The sequence below is a fragment of the Pleurodeles waltl genome, chromosome 1_1, assembly GCF_031143425.1.
Source record: "Pleurodeles waltl isolate 20211129_DDA chromosome 1_1, aPleWal1.hap1.20221129, whole genome shotgun sequence".
Lineage (NCBI taxonomy): Eukaryota > Metazoa > Chordata > Amphibia > Caudata > Salamandridae > Pleurodeles > Pleurodeles waltl.
This window is the reverse complement of record NC_090436.1, coordinates 506,303,714-506,330,423: the sequence shown is the minus strand read 5'-3', so window position 1 is coordinate 506,330,423 and position 26,710 is coordinate 506,303,714. Positions and strand designations below refer to the sequence as shown.

At 43.0% G+C, this 26,710-nt stretch overlaps 1 protein-coding gene across 1 annotated transcript in view; it reads right to left on the bottom strand.

The window, feature by feature from the left end:
• Positions 1-26,710, bottom strand: part of ADGRV1 (adhesion G protein-coupled receptor V1) — a 2,003,619-nt gene that overhangs the window by 982,886 nt on the left and 994,023 nt on the right. The window contains exon 66 of the mRNA XM_069225272.1: positions 21,154-21,355. Within this exon, the coding sequence (XP_069081373.1) occupies positions 21,154-21,355 (202 nt within the window). The remainder of the gene's footprint in view (positions 1-21,153; positions 21,356-26,710) is intronic.

Genomic DNA, 26,710 nt, shown 5'->3' with positions numbered 1-26,710 from the left:
GGGCAGTTGCAGTATACTAGGATTGTGAGTATAAGTAGGGTACTGTATTGTTGGTTATGCAGTTTGGATTGTGAGATGCTAAGAGTTGGAACGCTTGTGATTTTAATGATTTGTCTTGTTTTTGAGTTGCTGTGACCAAGAGGAATTTGTGCTGAATTCAAGAATTCAGTGTCCTTTCATGCTTATCGCTTGTGCTTATTGTGAATAATGTGCTTATTGTTCAGAATTGAAGTTTAAATTATCAGATTTGTTGAAATCAAGATCAGGCGATAGATACATTTAACTGATATTTGACTTGTCTGCTAATGTTAAGGTGTTAGAGACTGTATGGTGCCACAACTGTGCCAAAGATAGGGACTTACTAAATATTAATTTCCCCTTATTAAATTTATTATGGTCTTATTAAATTTAAGTTAGCCTGTACTAACTGGGATTGGTGCTAGGTTGATACTTTGTGCCAGGAGTAGACCACACTAGTCTGGGCTTGTTCCCTCTGGTAGAGAACTTACTTAGTCATTACATCATTTGGTGTTGCACTGCAATTGATTGGTCCTGTAGAGTCGTGCTAGGACTGGGTACTTGTATCACTGAATACCATATGATGATTTGCTGAAAACTAGTAGCCATTTGTAATTGGGTTTTACAGATCCTGTTTTTATATTGTAGAGTAATGAGGATGAAAATCTTTAAGAAAATAAGAGCTAAGTTGAGAACTGATGATGCACCTGTTCGACAGAGGGAGGAAGCTCCTCCAGGCGAAACACCCACATACAACATATGGCCATTAATGTCAGACTTAACAAGTGTTTGGGTCAAACAATGGAATAAGATCACAGCAAAAGATGTGTGTATGTGATTTCTCCTGTATGGTACATTCAATGTCAGAAAAACTGAAAATCTGAGAAGAGTGATATCTGAGATAAACCCTCAACCAAGATCTGCACAGTTTGAAGGATTTAATGCATGGGAACATGCTGTGAACAACAGGGAAAAGCTTAAATATAAAACACAAACAAGAAAAAAAAATCTGTAGTTAAATAGAGTTAAGATAGAACTCAAGACAACAGGGCGAGGAGGCTAGAGAGTGTGCCTGACTGTGGGTTTTTATCCTGTGCGAAGGAGAAGTAGAAGGAGAGAAAGTTATGAGTGAGAAGTGGGGATGGCAAGAGAGAGCCTGAGAGTGAAAGGGATACATATGATCAACTCTTAGATGACTTGCTGAATTCTTGACCACTTCCATACAACCACAGCGAGGAGTGTGACCTCTATTGCAGTTTGAGGCAGCAAGAGGGGGCAGACCCAGCAGAAAGCCCAAATGCACCTTTTGAGCAGGGACCACCAGAGAGAGGTCTACAACCTGCTATTATGGGACCATCTCTGGAAATCCTTAGTATATCTGTCATCACTACAGTTTTCATGTCAGGAATACAATCTCAGTCACCAGAGGCTCCCTCCTCAGAAATTAATGTTGTAAAATTAAGAGCTGAATTTTAAGAGGTTGTAAAGGGGACACTGGAACTAGACATGGTAAACACTTATAATGAGACTGAACTCATGTTTTTGAGTAGAGATGCTGCAAGATATGCTTGCATGGCACAAGTGAGTTTGAAATAGTCGGTTGATGAGTTTAGAATTGATTTGACTGGAAATATTTTCTTGCCGAAGAATTTCAAGATGGTGATGAAGGATGATGATTTAAAGAAAATGAGATTGGTAAGTTTGAAAACGCAAGTAAAAAAATAGGTGGAATACATTAGAGAGTGGGGGAAAGTGCACCAGTACAAGTAGCGATGGTCGCAGCGTGAAGGAAATAAGAAAAAGAAAGGGGGCACAGAAGGAAAGGATGAGAGATTTAGTATGAGCAACTCAAAGTTTAGAGAGTTCCCATTAGGTGAGGTACACTGAGGTGTGTATGTTCATGTTCCTATGAGTTGCTCTGAACTTTTTTCATTCACAAATCAGTTTCTCGAGTTAAGAAAGTATCATGAAAAATGGTACACTAAGGTGGATAGGATTGTGAAAATGTGAAAAGTACTTTGGAAAACTTGAATATGTTTTTTTTAAAACTGTGGTGCCCCAAGGATTTGTGAGCAGAATGTAAAGTGGACATCAATTGGTTCAACAATGATCCACAGAGAGAAGATCAGACACATGCGTCTTCCCCTACAGTCATGGACGACTATAATCAGGTGACTGCTCATTTGAGGATGAAGGTCCTGCATAAAGAGCTGTATTGACTGAAAATAACCAGAACTACTCAAGAGTCCAAAAAGTTGGTACATGCTTATTATGAGCGGTTAATGCAAGTTTTCAGATAGCAAAGTGGTACGAAACTACAGAAAGGGAGAATCCTAGTGGGTTTCTTTGTCGGTTTGTACTCGGTTTGAATCCAGAATTCATTTTCCCTATACAACAGAATGTGATTTGTAGGCAGTCAAAGTCTTTGGACATCCAGACACATGTGCTCTCCACTAATGTCACAGACAAGCATAAATAGGTGATTACTCATGTGACAACGAAGGTACCGCAGAATTAGCTAAAAAATAACCAGAATCATTCAACTGTCCAAATAGTTGGGACATGCTTATTATGAGGGGTTTATGCAAGTTTTCGGGCAGCATAGTGGTTTAAAAAAAACAGAAAGCAAGAATATTAGTAGGTTCCTTTCTCAGTTTGTACTTGGTTTGTAACTAGATATGAGTTCCCATGTACACCAGAAAGTGATTTGTTCACAGTCAAAGCCTTTGGATGAGATCCACAGTTATGCAAAATATTGCAGTGAGAGTTTAGAAGCAGAGCAGTAGAAGATTAAGGAGAGATTCATGCCAGCACAGACTAAGTTGCCACAGAAAGCATGACAGAATAGTCTATATCTGGCAGATCCAGCATTTAATTCTGTTTCTGGTCTCGTGCACGGATGCAGGGTGTTGGTTTCAGGGTGGGGTCAGCTGGCATAAGCAAGTAATATTAGTTTGCAACAAAGAGGCCAAGGCATGGCTGCTGACTCTGATGCAGGAATGTGCATAAAAATGTCGCAAACTGCTTGTTATATTTGTAACCATCTGTACCACTGCAAGTAAGATTGTAGATGGAATCCCAATTGACTACAAATTAATGTTCAAAAACCAAATATAGGGGCATGGTTTAGATGACAGCTGGAACAGACCCGGTGTGAGGAGCTCTGTCCGCGGCCTGGCCCATCATCCTGTTGTTTGCCGGTCCCTGCCTAAGTATTCTAGTGACTTGGAGGGCTTCAGAGAAGACTCAAAGGAGAACGACAAACCAGAGGTCACTCCAGCAATGGGTGGACACAATCACTTAAAACCAAAGACAGCTCAAAGCTGCAGCTAGGAGGTTACTTCGTGGTACCGGCAATTCGTTGGAAAGGGGGCCTGTAAGAGGCATATGATATTATTGTAGGGGGCCAGGCTGGTCCGCCTCTAATATCAGTTTGGATTCAGTTTCCGGAGCACAGACTCATAAGTCAAGCACACACTGTTGCTGTCATTGTTGTTAACAGGGGCTACAGACAACTTGAGTATGGGGGGGTAATTCGGCAGTGAGAGGAGGTTGTTGGGGAGTGGTCAGGGGATGGTTACAGGCATAGTAAGGCATCACCATGACAGACGGTTACGGGCCCACGTCTGACAACCCAGACAATGGCCACAACTCACCTACCTCATCCAGGACTTGCTCTGAAGTTTTTATCCTCTAATAATAATGGTTTGGGATGCAAACTGAAGCTGGGAGTGGTGTGGAAATACCTTCCAGGGAAGAAACCAGATATTGTCCTTCTCCAAGAGACTCACCTGGAATACCTGTAGAATATTGCACCATGGCATATACACCCTCCTGGCACAAGCAGGTTTTTATACCTGGTGGACAAAATGGGCTTCAAGGCTGCAAGGAACAGCCTGTGGAAAGGGCTGCACTGGACTCTGGCCACTTGGTACTTCCACTCCGCCTACAGTCAATGGGGTAGAACAAAATGGGGGCATGGCTGGCGATGGTGTCAGAGTCTCTCTTGCTGATAGGGGGAGACTTCAACTTAACAAACAATAGTGACAGACTGACGAAAACTGGGGAAAGCCTGAGACAGCATACAGGCCTCGAGACCTGCCAGGAGACTTTGGGACTGTAGACCTGTAGAGGGATGAACACCTAAGGACCCAACAATATACCTAAAACTCCAACCAGATGCAGTACATGTCAAGGCTGGACTACTTACTTACCCCAAATCACCAAATGATTGGCTTTTGCAAGTCACAGATACATGCTTGTGGCACATCCAACCACTCAACAATGTCTGTCTTGCTGCAGATAGATATTCAAGGGTCACAGGGGAGTGAAAGGTAGACCCTGGGGACCTGACGGCCTGGTAGACAAGGAAACTGGTGGTAAAAACCATGACCTAATATTTCCAGGAGAAGTCAAGGACCATAGAATCAGAAGTCCTACTGTGGGAGGGATATAATACTGTTCTGCAGAGCTGCCTTTTTGAAAATATGGCTGGGAAACATAAGGAAAGGGACAAGGAGATAGCGGCTCTAGAGACCCAGTTAACTCCCTGGGAGGGAGACTATATTCAACATCCCACCCTGGCAATGACAAGCTGGATAGAAACAGGGAAGGAGGGGCTACAGCACCAGCTGTACCAAGAAGCTTGGGCACTTAAATGGGAGAAGCAGGGCAAGGTACACAAAGTAGGGAACAAGGTGGGCAAATTATTGGTGTGGCTTGTGATGAAGGAGGAAGACCAAAGATGGATAGTAGAAGTCCAGGGGAAATTGGAGACTGGGGCTAGGACCCAAGGGGATGTTGTGCAGGCCTTTGTGACACATTTGGAGAACCTATACCAGGCTAGGGTTGGGGCAAATCAACAAGCCCTTCACATGTTAGTGGCCAAGATACCTGCGCCAGGGTTGCAGGTGGATCTGAGTGCCCCTCTAGATGCGGAACTGTCAGAGGGAAAACTGACTGAGGCAATCAGCCAGTTGAAAAATAGAAATTCCCGGGCCCCAGTGATCTACACCGCGAAATGTTCAAATGCGTGAAAATGCATGTCACAGGCTTTCTTTGATCAATGCATGTCAGGACTCTGCAAGCGGGAACTCTACCCGAGACCTCTGTAGAGCAACTACATGTTAATCCACAAACAGGGGAAACCCAGGGAGGATTGTTGGTCTTGCCAGCCTATTTCCCTCCTGAATATGAAGATTAATATATACTGGGGAGATCTCTAGGCAATCACCGCATACGGGTAATAAACACATTGGTACCCCAATGTATCATCTTTCGTGACTAACTGGGTAATCCAACACAACCTCAGCAGGCTGGAGGGTTGCCTGGCGCTGTGCACCCAGATCATAAAGCCAGCACTCCTCCGATCCTTCGATGCAGAGAAGGCATTTAACCCCGTGGAGTAGCTGTACCTCAAGGCTATCCTTCGAAGAATGGGGTTCAGGAGGAAGTTTTTGTCATGGGTGGGGCTCCTGCACAAAGACCCGTTGGCCAGGGTCAAGGTGAACATTGCATTCACCAGGGAGTTCCCTTTGGGCAGAGGCACAAGGGAGGAGTGCTCACTTTCACCATTATTATTTGTGTTGGCGATCAACCCAATGGCATGTTGGCTGCAAACGGACTCACAGATATGCAAGTTGAGATGGGACCTCAGATGGGTGGACGTACTGTCATTATATGCAGATGACGTAATGTTATACCTCACGGACCCAGAGCACTTAGTCCCAAGAGTACTAGAGATTCTGGAGATGTTTGGATCCTTCTCAGAGCTACGAATAAATAGTAACAAATCTATTGTGTTTCCCCTGTCACGGATAATGGTGTCAACACTAGGGCAGTGCGCTCTCTATTGGCGACTAGAATGCCAAAACCCTGCACTCTCAAAACAACGTAATTTATGCATTGTGCTGATATGTTGTTGTTACGAATGCTGTTCATTTGCAATGTATTGCTGCAGGCCTTCAGAGTGTGTTAGGGTGTGGTCCCTTTCCAGGGCCTTCTAGAGACTTTCCCTGCAACATGCCTGGGTGTGGTTATTGGCTGGGCCAAGACTCTATAAAAAGGAGCCAGCCCAGCTCCAAGTGCTCACTATTCAGAGGTCCCGGTGCAGAGCAGCAGCTACTTCCTGAGCTCCTGTCCCGGTGGCCTATTTGATCTTCCCGACATCTGACTTTCATTCTTCATTTGGAGATCCTTGTTCTGGGCGGTAAGACTGTGGTTGGGCTGGCCTCCCGATGCCGTTATCGAGAACTCTCATGTTCTTGGGCCTAATTCTTTTATGATTTGACAGAGTACTTTGCGCGTGTGAAATATGCGCTTAAGTGTTTGTGACATTTGCAGGGTGACTTGCGAATCAGCAAGACGTGCAATTCGTTTCATGTAATTTAATCCTGGTATTCATTGCACACTACCATTTCTTGACATTTGCATGGTGGTTTAAGAATCAGCAAGACGCGCGATTTGTTTTATGGTGCTTTAACTTTGTTGTTCATTGCGCGCTACCATTTCTTGACATTTACATGGTGGTTTAAGAATCGGCAAAAGACGCGCAATTCGTTTCATTGTACTTTGATCTTGTTGTTCATTGTGAGCTGTTATTTCTTGGCATTTACATTGTGATTTACGAATCGGCAAGACGCGCAATTCGTTTAATGATGATTTGACTTTGATATTCATTGCGTACTATCATTTCTTGGCATTTTACATGTTGACACTCGAATCGGCAAGACTCTCGATTCTCTCCTCGAGTTTAATTCAAGTTGTTTATTGTATGCCACTATTCTAAGATATTTATCATGTAATATTCGAGTTGACAAGTTATGTGATTTGTTTTCCTGAATCCATATTGTGTTATTCATGGTGCACATTCCTTTTATGGTGTTTACTATATATATATATACATATATATATAAATCTACAATATGCACAATTTGTGTTGAAACATTTTAAGAGTACACAGAAGATCAGAGTTTCTAGATGCAATATTGTATGGTTCTAGTATGCATTCTAAAAAAAAGGATTTATATGACTGGTTTAAAATTTAGTCAGAATGTTTTTCTGATTCTCATGTAAAGGAAAGTACTTGAATAAGAAAGTTTTCATTTAATCCATCTTGATTCCCTTACAGGTATCCGGCCATCTTGAAACTTAGTAATTTTAAACTTAATTCTTAGATTGTTCATGTTTTCAGAATGACTATGCTTAGAATCATAGTGTAGTATTGATTTCAGGAGATATAATTTTCATATTGTGTGGTCTAACCTTTTTCTTACTACAGGTCCCCTTCCCAGCTGTTTCCCTTCCTAATCCCCTCTTCCCCTCTTGTACTCTCTTAGCCTCTGTGATTTATCTATCAGAGTCTTGGAGCTGTTCAGTGGTGGATGGGTTGGGAACGTGCGCAGACCCCGAGGATCTGGTGACTCTGACAAATGGTCGATGCGGCCTGCTGCAGGGAATTGAGGTGGCAAAATTTCACTACCTGGGCATCTTCGTAACTAAAGATCGAGCCACAGCCATGGTTGTAAATTTGGGGAAAGTTCTAAACTCATATAGGAGCACAGTTGATCTTTGGAAGAACCTCCCCTTATCACTCACGGGCAGAGCAGCTCTCTAAAAAATGATCTGCCTCCCAAAGTTTCTGTACAAACTACAGAACTCTCCATTCTCAGTGACAGAGGAATTTTTCAAGTCTGTGGCATCGGTGACAAGAGGTCTACTTTGGGGGGCAGGACCCCAAAAATAGCATGGGCATCCCTGACAAGGAAGCAGTTGGACAGAGGCATTGCCCTCTCTGATTTGCAGCTGTACTACTGAGCAACCCAACGGCTGACCATTAATGACTAGGGATTCGCTTCTCAGCAGCAGTCGTCGGGGTTAGCTGATAGGACAGCCATGGAGATGGAAGGATATGTCTGGTGGCTGTCTGATGGCAAAGAACTACCTCCGCTGCTGACGTCCACAGCCTCCTGGTGAAAGCCTTGGGTTGGAAGGGCAAGATGATGCTGGAAACCTCCATGTCACTTCAGAGCAGTTGAGGGGATTCGGGCCATAAACAGTCGTGCTAAATGGGACATGATTGTATATCGAAGGTTGGGACATATGGACGGGGGCAAGAGATGATACCTTTCTCAGAGCTCCAAGGCCAGTACAAGTTATCTTTGGGGTAATGTCTGTCTTACCATTATCTACATGATTTACTTCGACCATACATGGAGGTCCTGAAAGGGGTCCCAGATGAATACCCTCTGGAGTATAGAGTTCTGGAGGTGCCCTTCACTACTCACATGGTGTCGTTTTTGTACTCATCCCTACTAGACAACAGCATCCTGCCACAGGACCACTTACAGGAGAAATGGGTGGGTGACCTGGGCAGGATGGAAGACAACGAATGGAGAGCAGCACGTACATACCCCTGGGAGGAACCAAATTGGGCATACTTCCAGCTAGTGCAATTGAAACTTTTCCATGGAGCTTACTACACCCATTTGAGACTTTTTCTAATGTGCAAGACTGACTCAGACAGAGGCTTGAGAGACTTCAGACAAACAGGAACCCTGTTGCACACAATTTGGGAATGGCCTCTCCTTTGGATGTACTGAGAGGGGATATGTAGTCAACTCTCGTAAGTCTTAGACTGTATAACCAATCTAATCTGACCCCCTGCTGGTAGCCCCAGGGAGCAAGTAGGCCCTAGACAGGTGCACCCTGCTCATTTTCAACACGGCTCTAATGGTGGCCAAACGTGATGTCATCAGAAAATGGGAGAGCACTGTAGTCCCAAAGCGGAGGAGATAGAAGGCTAACATGACTGGTGCATGTGCTTTGAAAAAATGGTGTAAAAGCCACGTGGGTACCTTAAAAAGTGTAATAAGGTGTGAGGACCCTGGAGACAGGCCACAGAAGACATGTCCTGAGGATAAGAGGAGGAGAGAGACACAGGACGAGTCCTGACGGCGATGGAACTCAATGTTTAGTGAACCAGGACAGGGGTCGAGGAGAGTGTCAGCTTAACAGACAGTGCTTACTGTAATTTGTTAGATGCCTCACACAGATGATCCTGTATTTGTGATATGTACAAACAAAATTACCTCCAGTTTCTTCCAAAATGTTCGCGGTAGGGTGGCCATTTTACACCCAGTTGTATGAAAATAGAATAAACAGATTGATAAAAAAATGCCAAATATGAATGCAATGCTGTAAGAAATTGGGGTAGTTGGTTGACTAGGGTGTGATTCCTGGTCAAGCAGCAACCACAATCCTTGTCAGGGTGAGGCACATCCTCTGGTAGCTTGGCACAGAGCAGACAGGCCTAATGTAGAGGCTATGTGTAAAGTATTTGTACAACACCTCAAGCATTAATAAAGTGAAAAACACCAGCCAAGAAAGATCCCACACCAAGTTCACCTCATAGTGGCCACGCCAGTGGTCTTGCAGGGCCCTGGGTTCCACAAGCTCCATCACCCACACTTTCTTTACTGTGCTGAAACTCAACCAGAGTGGCTTTCTGGTCATACCCCGCTGCAGGGACTGCTGGCAGACTTCTAGATTCTCTTGGGCTTTCTTCCAGAAGTGCTTTACCTTGGTATGGAGTGCCAGTATGTAGCTGACCACATTCTGGGGGGTGAGTGGGGGTTTACTGGGAGCTGTCATGATTCCCTCCCTGTGTTCTCAAGCCCACCACCAGGGGGCTGAATTTTGGCACTTTCCAATGATCTAATAAGCTTCCGAACTTTTCCCGACACGCATATCCTGACTTGGACCCTCTTTGGAAATTGCCAACCATTCCCAATCTATGCTAGGTTTTGTGGAAGCCAGTCTGCTCATGCTTGGACCTCCAATAACTATAATCCCCTGCTCACTGCTTGTCTCCACCCTGCAGGCCAAGGATGGGTGGAGGAAGACAGCATCTCTGTGGCTGGATGCTGCCAGTCTGCTCACACCTGATGCATGTGATACTTGTGAGCTCTTTTAAGTCTCAGCTCCCTTCAGCCCAGTGTTAGTCATTGTAGCTGTTTTTTGGTGAGACTGACCCTTGTTTCCTGATGTTTTTGAGCCATAGTTGTTCCTCGTTCCTGTTCTAGAGCCTTAGTTATTCCTTCCTTGTTTCCTGAACTTTGTTATTCTTATTACCTGAGTTCCTGAGCTATAGGTACTTGTTGTTCCTGAGCTGTAGTTATTCCTTGTTCCTGTTCCTGAGCAGTAGCTATCCTTGTTACGGTTCCTGTGCTGTGGCTATCCTTGTTACTGATCCTAAGCTGTAGCCATCCTTGTTCCTGTTCCTGAGCTGTAGCAAATCCTTGTTCCTGAACTTGCACTTCCGGGACTGCTACCTTGTCTTCTGAGCCTTAGCAAATCCTTGTTCCTGAACTATCACTCCCTGTAGTGCTACTTGACTCTTGAGCCTCAGCTTTACCTTGTTCCATGTACTGTTTTTGCCTGCAGTGTTTTCTAGTTTTCTTGTTTACTTGATTCCTGCACCAGCACTCCTTGTGCTCCCTTGAAGCCTCTCCTTCTGTATTTTCCTTTTCCCAGGCCTTGCCTTTCTTTCCATTTCTATGTTACAGTTCCTAGTTTGCTGTTTTCCTGCTATCTTGCTCCTAGTTTCCTTGTATGTTTGTTACTTGCTTTCTGCTAAGTGTGTCCTTTGTTTTCCCTTCTTTCCTGTTAGGCACTCCACCCTACTAGCTCCTTGTCTATCGTGGTTGTAATTAGTTCCACACCCTTGCTGTTATTGCCTTGCATGTTTGATCAACAGGATACGTGGGCTCAGCTGCCAATATAGGTGGTGCTTCTTGTCCACTGTGAGCATTGTCTTTCAGTTACTTTTATAACATTGCCATAGTGGTCAGCTCCACAGACCCTGCCTTTGCATGTATATCCAATATATGGGTATTAGCAGTCAGAATCAGTAACATCAATTGTGGTTGAGGAACTGCTAGCGCAGGTGTTTTAATAAAAATTATTAATGAATATTCATGTATTCTGAATAATGGATTTGTGTAGAAAATACATTAACGTAGAAAAATAATGCACGCATCTGAAAATGTGATTACGATGAGTGGCCGCCAATGTTCACAAAGTGTACTCATTAGTAGTCTAATACTATGAATTGTTGAGCATATGTTTGACTAATGTGGTAATATGTCATATTAAAGGTTATGCATTATGTATTAGCTTTATTAGTTGCAGGCCTTAACTTAGCAAAGGTCTTGGCCTAGTTGCCAGGCCTCATGTCAAGCTGTATTTCTTAATATTTAATAAATGGCTGTCCTAGAGAGATAAACTGTTATTTTCCATTGTATTGTGTAAATGTGCTCACAGCTGAGAATCTTTTCTCATGAGAACCGACTGCTAGAAGGTGCTGTTCTTGCTAAATGTAACATTATGTGTGTAATGTGTGTAAGACTGACTTTCTCAGGAGAAGAACAATGGAGACACTGACTGGAGTAGAAGCTGCAACAATATTGTTACCTGACGAGTCGGATGATGAGGATTTGAAGAGAATACCAATCAGTGACATGTGAACGGAGTAATGGTAAAATTCATAGATTTGGAGTTTTAGTTTTATTGGACAAAGTGTAAACATGGGATCCCTTGACCAATAGGGATTTGGGAAATAGTTTTAGTGACTTTAACTTAACAAGACTGCACCAGGAAAAGACAGCCCATTGCCCATTTTTCTTGCTGGCCGAAAGGTCAATATTTCCTTGTGCATGTTAACATGTGCTTAACTTTATTGCTTAAAAACGTTGCGTTTTCTGAACTTTGATGCTGAATCCTGATGCTTTGCTGATCGAATGATGTCCGGATGACAAAGCCTATCTTGTCTTGCCGATCCAATTGAGGAGAGGTATAAATTGAACCTTTGCGTCTGTTATGCAGATTTGTTTTTTCTTTCTAGGTACCAACCACACTGTTTTGCGAGTGCTATGGTTAGATGTTTTCCAAATTCGTGTTCCTAAATTGTTTTGCATGAAGCCCAACATACTGATGCTAATCTGGTGTTTGTTAAGGATCCTCACCAATGAAAATCTGCTTTTAGAGAATAATAATGCTTGATAAGTTTCTTTGCTAAATCTACTTTTATGTGATCTCATTGCGAAATTGTTCTTGTTATTAATTTGCACTGGAACCTTAGAACGTGTAATAGCTCAAGCTTTGATTAGATTACGTTTTTCCTTCACTTTGAACAGCCAGTGTTGTTTCTGTATGCGTATCATTTGAAGTTTGAGATTCATTTACATGACGTTAGCATTGTTAAAATAAGGAAATAAATATTCGAACTTTTACTAAAAGGTGTGCTTATTCGTGACTGAAGGGTCATGGTGCGTGACAATGACTATTGATTATTACTGTCATTGATTATTGATGATTATTTTTATTGAGTACTGATTATTGATTATTGATCTGCATATACTGGAGTTATGGTCGGATCATCTTAATTGCGAGTCAAAAGGTTCATCGACCTATTCGCGACCCCTCTTAAGTTTACTTATTAAGGCCAGATGCGCTAACAGAACTTACTGAGCTTTAGTCTTATGGTGTGGAGCTCCTGAGTGCTTTACCCCACAATCCCTCTATTGTTTATGCTGTTACACATATATATGTCTTGCATGTTTGTCCTGGGGTGTTATTTAGTCTGGGTGCCACATTGCCTCTTGAATGCATGTACATTCTGAGCCTTATCTCTTTTATTCCCTTGGATAGAGCTCCCCTTGTGGATCTCCTATGATTCTATTTAATATTGGGCAGCTCTATATCAGCATTTTGCCTCCTTTGTGTTCCCTGCCACCAGTCTAGTCAGCCCCCCGGACAGTTCCTGACAGAAGCTTGCACCTATCCCTTCTCCACCAGACTAACAGGTCCTCTCACCGGGGGCCTGTACAGAAGTTCAAAGGGGCTGATGTCAGCCCCCTTCTGTGGTACCTCCATGTAGGAAAACAAAAGGCATGGCAGGATGAAATCCCACTTCCACCTCAAGAGCTTTGATAGGCTCATGATCATGCCTTTTATAGCCTTGTTGAACCTTTCAACAAACCCATTAGTTTGGGTGAGGTAAGGAATGGAGAATATGTAGGTTACCCAACACTCCTTATACATAGACTTGATGTATGCTGACTTAGAGCTGATACCGCAGTCAGATACCACCTCCTTAACGAACCCTACAGAGGTTAAGATCAGGACCCTGGCTACTGCTGGTGCAGTAACTGATCTCAGAGGTATAGCCCCTGGGCACCAGGTGGCATGGTCCACGGAGACCAGGATGAACCTGTTGACAAGAACTGTATTGGGGGGCTTAGGCCCAGCAATGTTGATGCCTATTCATTCAAAGGGAATGTCAATGACAAGGATTGGCTAAAGGGGGGTCTTGCGCTTCCTTCCTAACTTGCCAATGGCATGGCAGGTAGGGCATGTCCTGCAGAATGCATTGAGGCCATCTTTATCCAGAGGCAGTAAAAGTGGGTAGAGCCTTTTAAAGGTCTTGTCATGTCCTAGAGGACCTGCCAGGGGAACATTATGAACGAACTGCAGTTGGGAACCACCAGCACACAGGTTGAAGCAGGCTCAGGAATCTTAGGTTCACTATATAGGAGACCATTCTCCCAGTACATCAGGTGATCACTGAAGGTGACACCAGCTGCCTGGGCCTTGGCCTGCTGCCTTAGGACCTCCAGAGTAGGGCACTCCATCTGCACTTTGAAGAACTGCTCCCTGGTGTGTTTCCTTCTTGCTGCCAATTGGTCAGCTCAGGTAGGTTCCCCAGGGCGGAATGTCCTCCCCTGTAGGATGAGCCTGAGAGCTTGATTTTCAGGAGCGGGTTTCCTGCACCCCTCGCCCTTCCTCCTTTTGACAGACACTTGGATCATTCTTACAAGCTCCAGGTCCTCCTGACTACCTTCTCGGGTGGCCATGGCCTTTGTGGTCAGGAACATCCACTCAGGCAAGCCTAACATCTCTAAGTACAACCTGAGCGCCACCTACATCCAGATGGTGTGTTCTAGGTCACTGCCAAGTAGATAAACCACAAGCTTGGACAGACTTACAGCTACCCTGAAGGATCCTGAGACCCCATCCCATTCAAATGGAACCAGAACCAATGGTTAGTGACTCTCATGGTTGTTAGCTGCAACAATTTGGTGGAATGCACTGGGGAATCCCTGATCTGAGGTCACCAGATGACATCTGACAGTTGTAGTGCCCAACCTGTTGACAAATATAGCACTTAGGGGCTGCCTTACCTGAGGACTTACTATCAGGGAACCATTCCTTCTTCTGCTCAGGGGGCGAATAGGAGTCCTGACCCATAGAGTTAGTTAGGGGCCTTCGGAGAACTCCTTGTGTTTATGTTTGTCTATCCTCTCCTTTTTCTGCTAGAATTCCTGCCGACCCTTGTGGTGACTCCCCCTAGATACCTTCTTGTGCACCCTGCTGCTGATCAAGGAGTCCGCCTCCGTAGTAAGCTCCCTGGAGTTAGTGAGCTTTATGTCAAGTAAGGTGAAGGCACAAATCTGCAAACAAAGACTGAACATGTGCTTACTCTGAATCATACTGTACAGCCCCTGCTAATCCTGTTACTTCACTGCCCTTCACCCAACCAGCCAGTGCCATGCAAAGGGAGCCCACACAATCCATGAGGACTGCTGGGGCGGCTTATGACTGTCTCTAAACTTCTGCCTGTACTTCTCAGGGGTAAGGCCATACTTTCAGACTAGGGTTTCCTTCACAGAAGATAATGCATCCTGTCTACCTTATCTAGGGCCAGTAGTCCATCCCTCCCCTTGCTATGGATGTGCTTCCACAGCTTAGTCCCTCAATCCACTTCAGGGATCTTATGCATCTGCAAACCCACCTCATATGCTCCAAACCACTTGTCAGTGTCATTCCCTAAAACAAAGTCAGGCATAAGGCCTTTGAGAATACTAACCCCCTTGTCTCCAGTGGGCAGTGTAGAAATATTGCCACCATCACTGCTGGACTGTGCCTGTCTGCCTTGATGTCTAGCTTCTTCAGACTCAGTTCATTAGCAAACAAAATATTCTTCTTCTCTAATGCTCTCTCTGCCTTATTCTTCTTTACCTCTAAAGCCAGTTTAGTTCCTCTGCCTCCATGGCCAGTTTATTTTCCTCTGTACTTAACTGGGCCATCTGCAGCCTGAACTCTCTCTACACCTTCCTTTCTACCAGCTCCTCTGGGGGCAGGGTGTGGGAAGACACACTGCTCTCTACCGTAGCAGGGAGCTCCACTTCAGGGGTCAAGTCATACCCCTTAACTGAGGGTAGTACCATAGGAAGGTCTTCTCCAGACCCTTCCATCTCATCATCATCTCCCTCTGGAGCTCCAACCAACTGGTGGGCTTCCACCCAGGCCCTCAGCACCATTTGAAACTCCACATTCCTTGCGGTGCTCTTTGCTAGAAGTTCCATCTCCTTGCAGAACTCCTTGAGCTAGGCCACAGTGTAAGCTTCCATGTTGACCAACTCAAACTTCATTCTTGCAGGTGTGCTTTCACGGGCAACAGTCAGGGGTGAGGGAATTTAGAAAACAAGCTACAAGGCCAATCAAGAAAAGTTTTAAATGCAAACTGATCTCAGGTATGGAATGGGAGTGCAACATAAAATTACTGTATGGCACTGCACAAGCGCAAGACCTAATCCTCACGTGATAACCAATGTAAGAAACAGGGGTAGTTGGTTGACTAGGGTGTGAGCCCTGGTCAAGCAGCAACCACAATCCTTGTCAGGGTGAGGTACAAGCCCGGCCTCTGCTCGACCCTCTGGTAGCTTGGCAGACAGCAGTCAGGCTTTACTTACAGGCAATGTGTAAAGTTTTTGTGCAACACTTCAAACAATAGTAAAGTGAAAAAACACACAAAAAGATATCACATGAAGTTAGAAAAACAGCTATTTTTAATAAATAAAACAATACCAAACCGACAAAAATCCAAAAAGAACCGGAGAAATGCAATTTTAAAGATTTTAGTGAATATAACGCCAAAAGCACAAAGAGTCCACTGTGGATATCTGGCTGTGTCACAAGTTCAGGTTAACCATGATGGAGCATGGGCCGGCTACAGGGATCCAGTAAGGCTCGCTGAACATAGTGCCTTCACTTAAATCCTGGGATGTGGAGCCTTGCAAGGTTCGGCGCCAAAGATGCATCACACAACCGAAGTGATTCATCAGCTTCAAGGTGTAGCAAGGCTGCGATGAGAGATCCTGTATTGTTGTTGAGGCTCCAGGCTGATGAGGGATGTGAGGGCCTTTGCTGACAATGCCTCGCACAGAAGCTGTTCTGAAGAGGCTTCAGAGGTAATGCGGTTCTTTTCTATGGGTCCAATCCATGCAGCAATGACATTTGCAGGGGGGCCCTCAAGCAATGCTATACCCCTGCTGGAGTGGAACCACTTGGCAGGGCATACTCACAGCTGAGGTCAAGGTTGTTGGAGCCTTCTGTCCCTGAGGCTCAAGTCAGAAGGCCAGTCACTCTGGCGGTCTTGGGTTCAGCAGATGCAGGCCCAGTACTTCTCACCCAGGCAAGAGGGAAGAAGGCAACAGGTCAACACAGCAGGGTACAGTCCTTCAGATCAGAAGTCCAACAAAGGGGCAATCTTTTCAACTGCACAGCAGTTTTTCGTTCTGAGTATCCACAGATACAGAAGTGTACTGATGGGGTGGTGTCTGAGGCCCAATATTTATATGCAGTTGTGCCTTTACAATGGGGAGAAGGTTCTAGAGGCAGGACTTTGAAGTGCTTAGGCACCTTTAGCACCACAACCGAGTGTACAGGACTGAAGAGACTGATGGGACACCTCTGGGAAGCACTCAGACTGGTTCCAGGTGCGGGTTCAAGATGGTGGGAGCCTATTATGTCCCTGTGGTTCTGAACAGGAGACCAGCAAACTAGCCCTTGGAGTCACTTCTGGTAATCCTGGGTGCAGGTTAAGATGTAGGGCTCAACAGCAGGGCTGGCCTCTGAGGGTCTGAGACAGGCTCCAAGTAGCAAAGCAGTCCTTCCAGGTACAGCAGCAGTCTGACAGCCAAGCAGTTAAGGGCCAAGGGCAGGAAAATGCCAACTTTCTAAAAGTGACATTTTCAAATTTGTAATGAAAAATCTGACTTTACAGTAAATTATAATTACAATTTCATAGATGACAACCATCACATATCTACCAGCTCCCAATGAGAAATTACAGCTTCATAAATGTAATAAGGAATACTCAATGATATCCTATGGGAGAGGTAGGCCTCACAGTAGTGGAAAACACATTCAGGTGTTTTTACTACTAGGACATGTAAAACTTAAAAAATACATGTCCAAAGTTCTAATTGCACTGCACCCTGCCCTAAGAGCTACCTAGGGCCTACTTTAGGAGAGTAAAAAAGGAGAGTTCAAGCCTTGGCAAGAGGGTTTGAATGCCCTTATGCGTGTGATTAAAGAAACAAGCGAGTTTGTTGACTTGCTCGTATGCGATAGGCTTTGCTACATTTTAGTGATAATTTGTCACTTCTCCCAACTGGTTGAAGCATACCTAATCAGGAAGGGTGACAGACGCACTATTATCAAATTAATATTGAAGGAATTAATCCCAAGGTTCAGCCTACCTGTTTCTCTGGAGTCAGATCGTGGCCCACATTTTAAGAATGAAATCATGAATTTGTTGGGTGTGGCTTTGTAAATCAATCTGAGGTTCCACCACAGATTCAGAATGTAAAAGTCAGACACAGTGGAAATAGTCAATTCAAAATGGCAAAAGAGTGTGCTTTTACCTCTTTAAAATGGCCTAATGATATTCCCCTTGTTCTGTTGAGCCTTCAAAGCAATCCTAATCGAAAGACCATTTAGCCTGGTACAGATAGGGTAGGTTTGAAGGACACAGAGAGAAGCTTATATTATGAGAAATCTTGAGAACTTAACAAGCATACATTTCTATCATCTTGTTTTAAACGAATTATACAGCCTTATGGAAGCAGCCTGTAGGTATGTATAATGTTAAAGCTGGTGTGCTTTTATTTCAGGTGATGAGGGATGATAAGGAGAATAGATTAGGAGATCTTAGAGTACCCTTTTAGAGTGAGAGAGATCTGAATTTGGTTTTCTATTTCCATTGAGGTAACCCCCTGCTGAAAGGTTCTCTGATTTATAACATTTTGATTGAATTTAAATTGCATATTATTCAAAGCATAGCACATTGATTAATAATTGGTGCTAACCTGATTTTTGCCTTACGTATCACTAAATATTTGATAAACCTTCAGGGTTTGATCTTAAAAAATGTCTGTCTTACATGTGCAGACTAATGTGCTTCACCTATTATTGAATGTATAATGCCAATGGCATCCTAAATCCAAATTCTAAAAAACAGGATCACTATTACTTATTGTTAGAAATTGGGTTTTTGGTTGGCAGTCAGGTTACCCTCTGTCCAAACAAGAACCCTCACTCTAGTCAGGGTAAGTCACACACAATCCAAAATTATCCTGTGCCCACCCTCTGGTAGCTTGACACGAGCAGTCAGGCTTAACTTAGAAGGCAATGTGTAAAGTATTTGTGCAATAAATCATACAATAACACAATATAGCACCACAAAAATACACCACACAGTGTTTAGAAAAATATATAATATTTATCAGGATAATTGTAGGTCAAACGAATTAAGATGCAATGTGAAATTGTAGAGATATCACTGAAAAGTGATATAAAGTGTCTTAAGTCTTTATAAAGCAAACAAAGTCTCTTTCAGGCACAAAGTACCTGGTTTAAAGTGTAAAATCTCCGCAAAGGGCCGCAGAAGAAGGGATACGTGGAAAAATGGTGTGTGCGTCGATTTCTCCCCTGCACACACGGACATGCGTCGTTATTTTTCACGCGGGGAAGTTGTGCATCGTTTTCCGGCGCGCGGAAAGTCTCTTTCTGTGGGTCGCAGGATTACCAGATGTCCCAGGGTCTGTGCGTGGATTCTTCGGCTTGTTTGCCGGCTGTGCGTCATTCCGGGAGGCTGTGCGTGAAATTCTCGTTCTCACGGCAGGTGTTGCGTCGATTTCCCCTCTGGAAGTCGGGCGGCGTTGTCCTTGCGAGTCCGTGCGTTGAAGTTCCGGTTGCCCCGAAGGTGTCACGTCGATCAGCATCGGTGTGCGGCGATTTTCTCGCCGCGGATCAAGCTGTGCGGCGAAATTTTCGGCGCACGAAGAGTCCAAATGAAAAAGAGAAGTCACTTTCTAAAAGTGGCATTTCTAGAATAGTAATATTAAATCCAACTTCACCAGTCAGCAGGATTTGGTATTACCATTCTGGCCATACTAAATATGACCTTACTACTCCTTTCAGATCAGCAGCTACCACTTCAATACTGTATGAGGGCAGCCCCAATGTTAGCCTATGAAGGGAGCAGGCCTCACAGTAGTGCAAAAACGAATTTAGGAGTTTTACAATACCAGGACATGTAAACTACACAGGTACATGTCCTGCCTTTCTCCCACACAGCACCCTGCTCTAGGGGTTACCTAGGGCACGCATTAGAGGTGATTTACATGTGGAAAAAGGGGAGGTTTAGGCTTGGCAAGTACTTTTAAATGCCAAGTCGAGGTGACAGTGAAACTGCACACACAGGCCTTGCAATGGCAGGCCTGAGACAAGGTAAAGGGGCTACTTAAGTGGGTGGCACAACCAGTGCTGCAGGCCCACTAGAAGCATTTAATCTACAGGCCCTAGGCACATATACTGCACATTACTAGGGGCTTATAAGTAAATTAAATAGTCCAATCAGGTATGATCCAAGGTTACCATGTTTAAAGGGAGAGGGCATATGCACTTTAGCACTGGTTAGTAGTGATATAGTGCGCAGAGTCTAAAAGCCAGCAAAAACAGTGTCCAAAAAGTGGAGGGAGGCAGGCAAAAAGTTAGGGGTGACCACCCTAAGGCTGTCAGGTCTAACACTTATTAACCTGAAGCATGCTCCTAATGCCTCATGAGTATGCTGCTAGAAAACAGCTCTGGCTTAAGTTGCACTGAAAGCTTAACTTAAGTTCTTGCCTTTTGCAGCCATATCCCTCATGATGTATACAGGCTAGATGGGGCTTTGGCATCACTGTGCTCCTCAGAGCACCAATAAGCAGAGTTTCATTTTACTAAGCAAAGTTATAAGAAAAAGATTAGATTAAGCATTTCAAGCATGAAAAGCCACCAATCGAGTCACATCAGAATGCAATGTGTTTTGGTTAAAAATGCAGTAATTGGTATCTATAAAAGTATGCTGGTTTCAACCCAAAAACCCTCTGATTAATATGAAAACACTATAATGTATAGTCTACTATACTAGACGCTTATACTACAGAAGACACTAAAGCCAAAGTACTTTGCTAGTATTTAGTTATGTGCAAGGAATTCAATTAATTTCTGTGTATGAACTTTTGAAATAAATCCAGAGACACTGGCATACAGCTACATCAGACTAAATGTGATGTGTGGAGTGATTTTGTTTTATATAGAGGAATGCAGTGCATCCTTTCAGCCCTGTAAATAAAAGTATTCCTCAATTTAAGGAGTCTGTTTATTAAAATGTTACATTGAAATAAACATTCTGAACAAAAATAGGCAGAGAGGTCAGCAGCAACCAAAAGGCAAATAAGAAAAAAATATTGCAGATTGGCCTACCAGCCCTGGACCTAAAGGGAACTAGTTTTAGGTCGATTTGCATAAGTGCACAAGCAAAATGCTGTCACTCAAAGTGAGGAGGGCACATGACCGAAGTGGGGCCGACCAACTATCCCATGTTGTATACTGTGGTAGGGGGAAGCAAAATGTGAATTACAGTTGAACTGACCAAGAGGTGAAGACTAATGGCCAAAGCACTACTATGTATGTCTGTCTATATGTATGTATGTTATATATATTAAAAGAGCAAAAGGTCTTGCCTAGTGCCAGACTGAAAGAAAACACAAAGGGACATTTGGAAAACCTCACAAACCTCCAGATTCCATTTTGTGACTTCATCTTTTTTCTTTGTTATCTTAAAGCATTTCATTATTACATTACTATAAATCTATGCTGTAGCTCTTTGAGCTAACTTAAAATAAATGATTTTAGAAGATACCACATGTATACAATTTGTGTATGAAAAAGACTGTCTATGGTTACCTTTCTTCATCATCTGTGATCGACACATTGATGAAACTCTGGCTCTGGCCATGGTGAAATATGACTGAGGCATTACTTATATTGTAGTCTACTCCATTGGGAAGAGCAGATATGCTGTGCGATATGAAATCAGCAGTCACATAGCCGTAGGTTCCACGGTTTCTCAATACTGGAATCATAACCATTCCTGCATCCTCTTCCACTGAAAAAAGAGTCCTTGAGAGTTAATGTAAGGTAACACTAAGGAGGAGAATTAGCGGCATAAAGCATTTATAGACAATTACTGTTTCTTCATTCTTTTTTTTTTTATTGAACAGAAATAACCAACAAATTACAATTGTCCAGAGCAGACTAACAAGAAAAAATTGAGATATAGATTCTCCCACATATAGCTAGAGAAAGCAACCTTAAAGTGACACAGTACATAATTCCAATAATCTGAATAGACAGAATGAGTGCACATATACAGACTGGGAAACAAATCAGGCTTCAATACCAGCGTTAGCGGTGCAAGTACCAAAGTGCATATAGATAAGTTTGCTATTGGCCACTTGGAAATTAATAGTAGCTCATTACTTCTTTTGTAGCAGCGTTAAACCTTCACGTAAAACATGTGCAGTGGTCAAAATCCTTAGCATACCCATTAATCGATGAATACCCTCTTGGCGTTTAACAGTAACTTTCTTTAATTCAAAACAACAGTGCACCATAAAATTAAAAATGTGTCATCATCTGTATCATTTGCAGCAAGATGATAAGAAGCGCTAGGAGAGAGAAACACCATGGAATGGGTCAACAGGTGCCCTCCCCAAACCCCAGGAACAACCCCACCCACACCAGAGGGACACCAGAGGATAAGGGACCCCGACCCAGGTAAGTAGGGTAAGTATTGGTAAGTATGGTTTTTTTAAAGTGCTATTGTGGGCCCTAAATTGGGGCCCACTGCATGGCACAGGGTGCAATGGCCATGCCCAGGGGACACTTGTCCCCTGTGCTGGCCACTGGGGTGGTGGGCATGATTCCTGTCTTTTCTAAGGCAGGAGTCATGTGGTATGGGTGGTTTTGTGTCAGGAAATGACGCTAGGCTGGTTAACGGCATTCCTTTGCCTCTAACCAGCCTTGCGTCATTTTCTAAGGCAAAACGCCTTTGCCCCTTACTGCCACCCCCACCTGGCTAATGTCATTTTCTCTGATGCTAGCCCAACCTGAGCGCCGGCTTGCGCGATTCCATAAATTTGGCACCTGGTTTGCACTCTGGAATGATGCAAGCAGCGCTATACTTTTTGACGCAAAACTGATTTTGCGCAGTTTTGCATCAAAAAGTATAAATATGGGCCATAATGTACTCTCTCTGATGCTATGATGCAGAAGACTAGCAAGTGAAAGACCTACCCCTGAAGATGGGCAGGAGCGTGCCAGTGTAGTGGGCTAGAATTTATAGCAGGAAATGTCCAGGCATTTATCCATGGCAATCAATTATGAGAAGTCTGCCCTGGAAATACCACTTACTTAGGCTTGAATTTTGGGAGCAAGTACACCTTAACATGCATCGTCTTCAATCAGGTGCAAACTTTAAAAGGTATTTTCCAGGGAGGACCTTATTTCCTTTATGAGATGTAAGTCTTTGGTAAAAATGAACGGGTGAAACATTCAGATCAGGGTGCTGGCTACCTGTTTATAACCATTGAAAACTAAGCATGTCCTTAAGTCTTGGACATTAAAGAAGAAGAAAATGTAAATTTCACCTATTTAAATGTATGATGTTTAAAGTTTAAACCAAGGTGCATCAAGCTGATCTATTGTAGGTGTTTAAAATTGCTCAAACCACTTTAGTAAAGTGGAAAGGAAGAAAATGCTAGCATAAGGAAGAGGCAAATTAAGGATTCAGTCGTGAAAACTGAGCCAAAAGCTAACTATAGAATGAATCGAAGAGAGACTACTAGTTGTTGCAAAAAAATGAATTCCAAATATAAATTATTTACAAGGCCTTGATATGGAGCCTAATCATTCACAAGGTCAGTGTGCTGCGCCACTTTTGTTGCGCCCCTTAGTGCCCCCCCAACACCACAATGTGTGCGCCCTATTTAAAACACGGCACATCATGGTGGTAGTCAGGGGGATTAGTGTTATAATTTTTTACGCTAGTCTGGCACTTTGCATGACTAGTGTCAAAAATGTTGACGCTAACCATAAAATGCACCTAGCAGGCATTAAAAAATGCCAATAAAAATGGCGCAAAGGAATCTCATAGATTCCTTTGCGCCATTTTTACAGAACCCCATAGTGCCAGAGCACCCCCTTGCCTACATTATGGGTGGCACAGGCATAATGTGGCGCAAAGGGTTACAAAGTGGCGCAATGCAAGCACTGCACCACTTTGTAAATATGGTGCAGCATTTTTGCCCTTCCAACGTTACATGAGCATAACAAAAATTACGCTATTGTGGTGTTGGAATAGAGCTAGGCCACCATAAATCTGGGCCAAAGTACATTGGTAGGATCAGCACGCCCAATAAAAGAGTAGGTGGTATACTTTAAAAGTTTGAAGAATGGTTAACTGCGAAATACATCCTTAAATATGAATGACATTTGAACTCTCGAAACACAGCACAGTTAAAGATGTTTCTCTTGTTATTCCTTGGGTTATGGGCTCATAATGTAGAACACAAACTTGAAATCATTGTAATATACTACAGCCCTCATGATACTAACAAACTCTTTTTAAAAGCTAAACAAGAAACCAAAAGCATGTGTAAGCAATGAACCCCTGAAAGGAGCTCCATTGCCTCTTTTTTAACTCTAGTGATAAAAGTTACTAAGGGAAAACAAAGGGAGGGGCGGTCAGGGGTGGAGATAGGGGTGGGGAATTTTTTTTTTAAAATTACAATTAAATAATTTTTTAAAAAAGAGCGCAATCGCGCTGTGTAAAACCTTGAATTTGTGAAGGAGTGCTAGGATAAACAATAGAATTAAACTGGTAGTCATGAAAAGGACTTGATTACTGCCCAGTGAGATCGTGCTGCGTATGAAATAAAATAAAAAAGTAATCCAGAAATCATACAGAAAACATAAAGCCTCGTATGTTTTCAGTAACTGGTTGGTGCGCTCGAGGAGGGCTAAACACCGGAAAAGGCATGACGCATGCGTGTCTTTCACTAATGAAATCAAGCAAATTTTAAAAGTTAAGCTCACGAACCAACAAAACTGATGGGTGTGGCATGGGTGTGGTTAAAAGCCCACATAGAGAATACAACAGGGGCCAGAGTGCTTGTACGCTGGACCCTAAAAACGACTGGTTGTACTGTGTCCCATATGTGGCATGAGCTCTTCCCATTTGATGAGGTTGCCCCCTATTACAAAATCACCCAACTCCTTAAAGGTTTTAGAATTCCAGAATCCTATTGTTGTCTCAATAAATTCAGACCAAAATGATTGCAATCTTGTAGATTCAGATAGCTATAGCCAGCTGGAATCTGACGCAATCTAAACAGGGTGCCAATCCGACTATCTAGCTTCCGGAGTACCATATACCTGGTTTTCTTCAGCAGACACTTGCACCATATTTCATTAAAAAAACATCTTATATTCCTACACCTTCCACTAACCTAGCCATGATAACCAACAATGCCGCCTGGTAATATGTCTGAAAATAGGGGAACACTAACCCACCATGGGTCTTATACAGTATAGTTGCAGAATAGAATATTTCACCTTGGAGGCTTTTTCATTCAATAAAAAACTTCTGCTAAGAGAATCAAGTTCTTTAAAGTACAAACAACTAATTTGTATTGGTACATTAGTAAAAATTAATTAAAATAATGGTAAAAAAGACATCTTGGTGAGTGCCGCCTTTCCAATCAATGTCGAAGAAAGAAGAGACCATCTTTCCAATAATTCTTGAACTTTCCTCAGCGTTGTTGTATAGTTTAACTGAAATAGCTGGGAGTCATTATTAGACACTTATATCCCTGAATAACTTATTGGACTCTGCAAACTACCCTATTGCTGTAAAGCAATTTGAAGATCGCTAACCAATCTTAAGAAAGAAGCAGATCCTCTTCACTTTGATCGATCTTATATCCATCTATGTTAGTGAATTATTTAATCAAGTCACATGCACCCTTTATATGTGCCTTACCTGGCTTCAAATATAAAAGGATATCATCCGCGAAGCATTCCCTCAACTGGTGTACAGCACCCACCCCTACTATGGATCTTTACTGCCAGTGACTCAATGAAAAGGGTAAATACATTCGGGGAAAAGGGGCACCCCTGTCGGGTACCTCTACTGAATGTCACTGTGCCCCCAACTTTAAAGTTCTCAATTATCGTGGCCTGTCCCCCTTGATATAAATTCCCGAAGCATAGTTATAAATTGAGAGGGCAACCCAAATGTAAGAAAACTATAAAACAAGGCCTCCCAATTGACCAGATCAAATGTCTTCTCAGCATTCATCATTACTATTGCTGCACTGATTTGATTATGTGTAAAATAGTCTATAGCATGAATTAAAAATAAGTATTTGCTGCCATAAGCCTGTTAGGTACGAATCCGCTCTGGTCTCTATGAATTATTATTTGACTGGAATGATATGGGCTGCCCAAACTTTGGTCAACAGCTTATAGTCTATGTTGAGCAGTCTTATCAGTTGATATGCAGATCTGCTGAGAATGGAACCAGTTCTTTTGCAAAAGCTTTTTAAACCGTCATTCCTGCATGCTTTGCATTGGGCATTTTTGGAGCGCTTCTCCAACCTTGGCCAGAGTTATCTGTTCAATAATTGCATCTGCGTGGGAGCTTGGCAATTCAGGTAATCATACAGAACTATTATACTGTTCAATACTGCCAAGTGGAACTGAATAGGTGGTCTCATATAGATTGCTGTAATGCTGTTGGAAGACCTGGGTAACGATGTCATTCTCAGTTACTAGCATATGAGTATCAGGGTTCTCAATTTGCCTAACTACTTGTTTATCCTGTTTAATGCAAGTAGACCAAGTTAAAAATGTTCCTGTCTGCTGATTTTCTTCATACGATTGTTGCTGAAATGCTGTAGAATTATTGATTTCTTCAAGTATGAAAAAATCTGAGATTTTGCGTGGCCTTTTGCAGCACTTTCTTAGAGGCCTCAATACCTCCTGTCCTGATATAATCCCCTGTAGCATTTTTCACTGCAAGTTGTAGTTCCATTGCTCATAAAGCCTGCTCTTTATTTTGACTAGCTTTGTTTGCTATGATATGTCCACGAGCTGTATCCTTCAAGGACTCCCATAATGAGAAATCTGAGGCTGTATTGTGATTGGCGAAAAGAACACTGTTATAAATTTTCTCATATCTTCCAGCCAACTTCTATTTATCAAAAGAGACCTATCGAGCTGAGATCTAGGTCTTTCTCTTGTGGGAGTTTTTAATTCTACCAAAACAGAGATGACTGAATGGTCATAGAAAGTGTTTGTCCAGATGTCTGAAGCTGCCCTTTTGATGGCCTGGTATATTAGAAAAAAGTCTAATTGGGACGCTGTTTTAAAATTGTGTGAAAAACAAGTATATTGACCG